The sequence below is a fragment of the Medicago sativa genome, chromosome 7, assembly GCF_051527215.1.
Source record: "Medicago sativa cultivar Bolivia chromosome 7, Bolivia_mono, whole genome shotgun sequence".
Classification (NCBI taxonomy): Eukaryota; Viridiplantae; Streptophyta; class Magnoliopsida; order Fabales; family Fabaceae; genus Medicago; species Medicago sativa.
Genome location: NC_140755.1, coordinates 14,031,534 through 14,039,450, shown reverse-complemented (window position 1 = coordinate 14,039,450; position 7,917 = coordinate 14,031,534). Strand labels below are relative to the sequence as shown.

The 7,917-nt window shown below is 34.5% G+C and overlaps 1 protein-coding gene across 1 annotated transcript; it reads right to left on the bottom strand.

Moving 5' to 3' along the window:
- Positions 1–4,287: 4,287 nt before the first annotated feature.
- LOC146904443 (receptor-like protein EIX2) lies at positions 4,288–7,302 on the bottom strand. The gene has a single exon (XM_085725169.1). It carries the CDS (start codon positions 7,286–7,288, stop codon positions 4,502–4,504), a length of 2,787 nt encoding a protein of 928 aa, XP_085581295.1. The 5' UTR covers positions 7,289–7,302; the 3' UTR covers positions 4,288–4,501.
- Between the last annotated feature and the right edge of the window lie 615 nt (positions 7,303–7,917).

The window sequence follows — 7,917 nt, the reverse complement described above, 5'->3', positions numbered from 1 at the left end:
TATGATTTTGGAAAGAGAATGTGGAATTGTGTTTGTGATGTGGCGTTGATTCTGTGGCTCTTTCTGACACTGTGTGCTATTTATATCCTGCCATGTGTGCTTGAGGTCCATTGAAAAAGTGCCATGTGTCCTGAACCTGTAACTAACTCGTTCCTTGCTGTATTTTGGATTTGGGCCCTTTGTGCAATTTTGAGACTTTGAAGGACTATTCTGCAAAATTAAAAAAGGACCACTGCAAAACCTTGGACAAAAAGGACTTAAAAAAAATGACTTAAGAAAACTTAAAAAGACTTAAAAAAAATGACTTAAAAAAAAAATTCGAAAATAATAAAAAAATACTTAAAAGTAAAATTTAAAACTTAGGAGGAGGACTTTAATGCAAATTTTGGAAATTTTGGACTTAAAATGAAAAAAATAATAAAATTGAATTAAAACGTAATTTGAAATAAACGTAAAGTGAAACGACTAAAATTGACAAAACGGACTAAAACGAACCAATGGCCTAAATGAGTAACCTCTCTCTGCCGAAATTTCATGTGAAATGACCAAAATGCCCCTGGGGCTAAAAACGACTAAAGACGACTCAGATGCAAATTTAAAATGGATTTTTAACAGGACAATAAAGCAAGAGCCTATACAAACAAAATTAAAAGACTCAGAGAGAATTTTTTTAAGAGTTTAAACAGAGCTTTGACACTTGAAAAGACTAAAATGCCCCTAGGGGCAAAACTGACTCAAAATGACTTCAACTGCAATTTTTGAACTGGATTTTGACATGAAATTGAAATGAAGACTTATTCAACCTATTTGAAAGGACTCAAACAATTTTTCAAAGACTGAAAGAAATTTGACATAGGAAATGACTAAAATACCCTTGCATGTGAATTTTGCAAATAACATTGAAATAGAATGCAGAGAAAGATGCAATTGATCAGAGGCATATCAAATGACTTGTAATGCAAGAAAAGAAGAATTGAGTCAGTATTTTTAGGTCCAAAATTAGGGTATAACAATATATACTTCCATCCACTCATTTTCTCATTCATTAAATCAATTTGCAATCACACTCTAAAGTCTCCAACCTCTCTTTTTCTACAACCTTCTTCAGATTAAACACTTTTTCTAAAAACTCTTGTAGGATTTTAGATCTAGATTGTTAGGGTGTTGTAGGTTGTAAGTTTTGTTCTTTCAAGGATCTTGGTGGTGGATTATGGATCTAAAGATAAAGGATGTAATTTCACAACCATAGCAATTTAGTTCTTTCTCATTCTTTCAAAAAAATTCTCATTTGAGTGAAGCCTTTCTAAAGTTAATCAAGTTTTTGTCACTATGTTTCAAACCATTCTTTTGAACTTAGCGATTGTATCGTTTTAGATGAATCTTCACCGAAATCACTACCCTATTGAACCGAAGAGGTCACCTTGGAAGAAGAGGCTTTTTAACGCGATGGATTTCTTCTCCTTCTTCTTAACACTTTCCTCACTAACTTTCAACCTTGTGATTTAATGCACATGTTCCTTGAGCTTTCCAAATAAGATGGTGATGTCTAGAGTGTTGAGATTTTGAGACTCCTTAATGGTGATAACCTTCAGTTGCTATTCCCTAGACATACATCTTAAGACCTTATTAATTCAATCTTTTTTGAAATTGTTTTACCAAGGTTTTGTACCTTATTGACTACATGAGTAAATCTCATTTGAATAGAAGTGAGGTTTTGCTCTTATTTCATATCAAACAACTCATACTGTTGAGTAAGTGCATTAATCTTTGATTGTTTAACGTCTTTGGTACCCTCATAGAGGGTTTCTAAAGCGTCCCACATTGCTTTAGCCATTTAACAATGGGAACCAAGTGATACTCATATACGCCTAAGGCGGATATGAGTATGTTCCTCGATTTCAAATTGTATTGGAATTTATTTATATCATCGGCTGTTTAAACGACCTTAGGCTTGTTTTGCATGACACCGCTAACGTCTATTTGCGGTTCAAACCACCCATTGACGTCAACAACGCAAACATCCATGTCAACCGATCATATATGCATTCTTCCTGTAGTCATAATTGTCACCGCTAAATATGGGAGCTCAATTGTACGTCTCTTTAGGATCCTTGCTCGTCATATAAACCCTTTCGTTAATTAAACCGTGACCGAATAGACCAAGATCGTGATGTTATTTGTTGGCCGATGATGAATATAACCATAAGGTAGGGAGGGTGTGGGGTGGGGGTGGGGGTGTATAGATTATCCCCGTTTTAAACTTTTTCGACAGCGTGGTTTTGAAAACTTTTTGGACATCAAATTATATGTTGATTTTTGCTCTCCACCCAGCACAAATCACTCGCACCCTGCAGCCCTTCCATTTTTACCCCTGCGCAAGTTAAGTCACGCAGCGCAACTTAACTTGCACAAGTTATATTTTTTGCGTGACTTAAGTCACGCTGCACGAGTTAACTCACGCACCCTGCGTGAGTTAACTCACGTAAGTTTTAAAATCCCAAAAGCATGGCTCTGTATATACTAGTTGTGAAAGTATGCTAATTGAATTTAGTTTTTACTATATAAATGATATAATACCAAAAGCATGGCTCTGCTTTTTGTTATTTGCAAGAAGTCACACTGTTTTTGACTGTCTGCTTCTTTGATTATAGATTTGGTGGAACACCTTTCATGAAAGGTTTTGAATCACCATCTGCATGGAAATCGTCTCCTTGGTTCAGGAATACTTTTCTCTGTAGCCCCAACACTGAAATTAAAATTGAGGTGCTTTAGCTTATATTGGATAACTACTGTAATGATCTTTGAAATATATTTTAATTTTGACCTTCTAAAAACAGTAAACATGTTTTCAGGATTTTGGATTGTTCAAGAGCCCAGAAGGTGAAAGAAGCTACGATGCTATCGGGTTGTTAAAACAAGTCGGTGAACAAACTTCTGCTACATGTTTTAACTAGCGTGAAAGAAGCCATGCTTTTGGGATTTTAAAACTTACGTGAGTTAACTCACGCAGGGTGCGTGAGTTAACTCATGCAACGTGACTTAAGTCACGCAAAAAATATAACTTGCGCAAGTTAAGTTGCGCTGCGTGACTTAACTTGCGCATGGGTAAAAATGGAAGGGCTGCAGGGTGCGAGTGATTTGTGCTGGGTGGAGAGCAAAATTCTTATATGTTATGTACTAGCTTTGTTTGATAACAAGATAAGCAATGACAAAATTACAAGTCAACTTTGAACGAGAAATTCACACTTGAATTGTTATTACCCTATAAATTCTTAATACACAATATAATATACAAAACCAATAACAATGTCAAACATAACCTAAACTTTTGAAATTAAACTCTACCATAAGAATCAAGATTACTCGATATATGATCAATAAAGAAAAAGGATAGTGTCAACTATGTATAGTGATTGTTTGAGAAACAACCCCTATAATTTCCTTTGGGTGAAAAATATCTCCTCTTGTTTTAGATCCTTGATGCTCCACAAAGAATTTGAATGAAACAAAAACTTACAATTATTATATAGCATCCTATCAATTTAGATCTCAAATCCGACAAGTGTTCTCAGAAAAAGTGTTTAATCTCATGAAGTTTAGAGAGAGAGAGAGAGAGAGAGAGAGAGAGAGGGAAATGACTTGAGAGAGTTTTTGTAATTGGATTTTATAAATGAGAGGATGAGTGAAGGCAAGTATATATAGGTGAGTGAAAAAGAAACAAGTTGGGCTCAAAATAAAGCTGAAAATGTATATTTGATTCGAATCAAGAAAAGTCTATATCGAATCAATAGTGTAATTCATGAAATCTGGGTTGTTATGGAGATTGAATCGATAACCATGAACTCTGATTCAATTTAGTAATTTCCAAATGAAGATTTATTCAAATCACAATAAATTTGATTAGAATCACAACTCTCGCGAGGAACAATGAATCGAATCAAATGGCTTGGTAAAAGCATTGATTTGAATCAAATTAATTCGATTTAAAATATCCAAGACATATTTGATTCGAAACTCAACTCCACGGTGAAAGAATGAATCGAGTCAAATGGATCAGTGGAAATTAATGATTCGAATCAAAAACTTCAAGAAAGGAATTTTAGAAAATAAATTTACACCAAAACTTGTTTCCAAACTTTTCACTAACTTTCAAAAACTAACTTGCATGCAGCGTGTAATCTAGAATGAACGGGTGTTGTAAAAAAACTATTGACATGATAAGAAACATGTTATTCATTTCTTACATCCTGGAGATAGCTCAAAAATTATGAAAGGACTAAAACTAAGTTAAATGAACAAAAATGTAATTAAGTTTATATTATTTAAAGACACCAATAACACAAAGCTAGTACAAACAATAAGTGTCATGAAACGACACCTATACTTCCAACATCCTGGTAATCTTAACAATACGAGACTTCAATACAACTTCAATATCGACCAGACTCCTAGCGGCGGTATGGTCCAATTTCCACATTTTCATCGCTCTTGAAAGGTAAAGTCAAAATACTGCAATTGTCCTTCTTACCTTTAAGACAAAGGTTACATAAACAAGATCTTTCAAGCGGTCAAGAAAATGAAAATAAGCATGCCTGCAAGTTCTGTTAAAGAAAATAGCAATGCAAACCCCCCAAAACCCTGCTGCAAATCCAACTCCCATTCCTATGTAGAAATCTGATGTGTCAAAGAAACCTGCATCAGAATTTCCAGTCTCCAAAACTTGTTCCATTTTTGTACAATTATTCATCACAGGAGGACCACATAGCTGAGGATTACCAGCATAGCTAAGTGCTTCAAAGCTCTGAAGTTGAGTGCTAGTTGGAATTCTTCCAGATAAGTTATTGTTTGATAGATTCAGGAAACTTAAAAATGACAAATCAGACATACTTTGAGGTATTTTACCTGAAATTTTGTTCAATGAAAGATCAAGTGATTCTAACAATTTCATTTTCCCCATGTCATTTGGTATTTCTCCATAAATACGGTTTCGAGACAAGTTCAAAAACCGAAGCGCAGATAGCTTCGAAATTTGAGGTGGAATAGTTCCAAAAAGATTATTACTTGAAAGATCAATCATTCTCACAAGTATCAAGTTGTCTCTATACTCCAACTCATCTCCTTTTGGAACCAAGACAAGACTTTCTTTGTAATTGTTATAGTTGAAGCCAAAACCATAGTAATATTTTAAAGGGTTGGCAAAGAAATCGTCTTCACCAGCCATTGTTTTCATTTCATCCAAACAATTGGGAATTGTTCCTGATAGGCTATTGTTGGCAATATCTAGCACAATAAGGGATGAAAGTTGACACATCTTTTGAGTAATGCTACCTTTGAATTCATTCGACCGCAGACGAAGAACCATTAGATATTGCATTTCCCAAATCCAAGATGGTAATGTGTCAGAAAGTTTGTTATTTCCCAGGTCGATGAACTTCAACATAGAACAATTTTGCAAAGTCGAAGGAATGGATCCATAAAAATCATTGTCATCTAGTAGCAAAGATTCAAGTTCAGATAAAAAACCAATGGAGTTTGGAATTACACCAGACAAATTATTTCTTCCTAAATTCAAGTGCATTAAATTTTGCCAATGCATCCAACAGTGACCAAGATCACCAGATAACAAGTTATTTGAAACATCAAGCACAGTTAACTTGTTCTCAAAATTCATTCTTTCACATAGAAAAGGAGAAGAAATTGAACCTGAAATTGAGTTATTGGCAATGTTTAACACTTCAACATTTGCAGACACACTTGGTAATCTACCCTTGAAGTGATTAGAACTCAAGTTTATGATGCTTGAATTTAGGTAGATGTTAGATAGATCTCCACTTATGAAATTGCTAGAAAGATCAAGAAATTCAATTTGCAAAGTCCAATTCCAAAACCAACTTGGAACCAAATCCGAAATACCAGAATTCGACATTGTAAGCACTTTGACGGAACTTTGCATTTTCAACCAAGACGGAAACTTGGGACCTACTCCACAGGAACTCAGTAAAACATATTCAAGTTGAAAAACGGGAGTCCAACTCGAGTCGACACTGAGGAACACATTCGTCGAAGACAAACGTAGTTCCTTTAAGTCGAAAAGCTTTTCGAGACTTTTTTCATGGATTGGTCCCTCCAAAAGATTCAATGAAAGGTCTAATGTCACTAAGTTTGATAGAATTCCAAGAGTTGCAGGTATTCCGCCAGTTAAGGAATTAGCTCCAAGGTTTAATACCTGCAAGTTTCTAAGGAACCCTAAATTCTTAGGAATTGTACCATTCAGTTGATTGTGACCAAGATTTAATGTCCTCAATGATGATAAATTTGAAAATGACGAGGGAATTGAATGAACAATGGTATTGTTACTAAGATCTAGAACTTCAAGATGCTTAAGTTGGCCTAATGAATCAGGAAGTGCACCACTGAGTTGGTTTCCTTGAAGGTCTAAAGTTTTTAAGTTTTGAAGATTTGAGATGATTTGAGGAATTTCTCCTTGTATAAAGTTACCACTCAAATCAAGTTGGACAAGAGTTGTACTTAGATTGGAGAGCCATGAAGGGATTTCTTGATTGAGATTGTTATTTGACAGATCAAGGGCTTGGAGATTTGTGAAATTTGTTTTCCTTGTTGGTGGTTTCATGTTATCAATTTGACAATTTTCCAAATGTAATTCTAAAAGAGAAGGAATTGAATTACTCAATAGTTCAAACCAATTTGTTTCATTATAAAGGTCTACACCACTCAAATCAAGGTGTTCTAAAGAAGAAAGTTTTGTTATCCATTCAAGATTATTTATTTGAAGAGCATAATTGTATCCAAGATTAAGGTACTTTAAGTTTGAGAGATTTCCTAGCTGATGAGGGATAAGTCCCATGAAACCACTTAAACTAAGGTCAAGGTAAGTTAACCTCTCCATAGAGCCAAAAAAGCTTGGTATTTTAGTATGGACAAAGTAATTTAAGCTCAAGTCCAAACGAATCAAATATTTTAGTTCTAACAAGGAAGGACTTATCTCACCACTCAATTCCATGTATGGAGAGTCAAGAGGTGTGCTAAGATTGAGTTCCATGACTCGGCCTGTGATGTTGTTGCATCGAACTCCCATCCAACGACAGCAATCGTCTACATCAGACCATGATGAAAGCCTTTTTGAAGGGTCAGACAATCCATGCTTGAAGCTGAGGAGTGCATTCCTCTCTTTCTCATTGCATGTCACTTTCATGCATACAATGAGATTGAGAGTTGTTATAATGGAAAAAAACAATACAAGAGCTTGAGTTGCATATTGGACTGCCATGAGGAACAATTAAGACCAGAGAATAAGATTCAGCTTCACAGTTGAATGTGAAACTTATACAAACAAAAATAATGATGGTTGCATAATGTATAGTTGTGTATATAAAATAACTTATTTCGAAGTGATCTATATTTATGCAAAATACTATAGTTGAGTGTTAATACTTGTTTAATAAGTATTGTTGGTCTATATAAACCACCATAAGGATTAAGGACTTTTTTTTTTAGATAAACCAACAGTATAAACTTGCATCAAAATGGTAGTTAGACATTCCAACTAGGTTGACATCCCTAAATACCCCAAATGAAATACAAACATACGTGTAATAAAATATTACCAGGGTCGGTCCTTTGAATTTGGATGTCATGGACGAATCATGAGATGGTGCCCCTATAATAAAAATTTACAAAAAATACACAAGGATAAAAAAAAATGAACTAAAAGATTATTGCAAATTTTCATTTGATATTGTGCAAAAAGAACACCATTATGTATCTTTGAAATGTTAACCAAGTGACTCTAAACTAGGATCCATGTTCCAAAGTCTACACTCGATACACATGAGAATTTAGTAACTAAAGAGAGCATGTTTTACACAATAGCACACATGGATCACAATTCAATGTTTA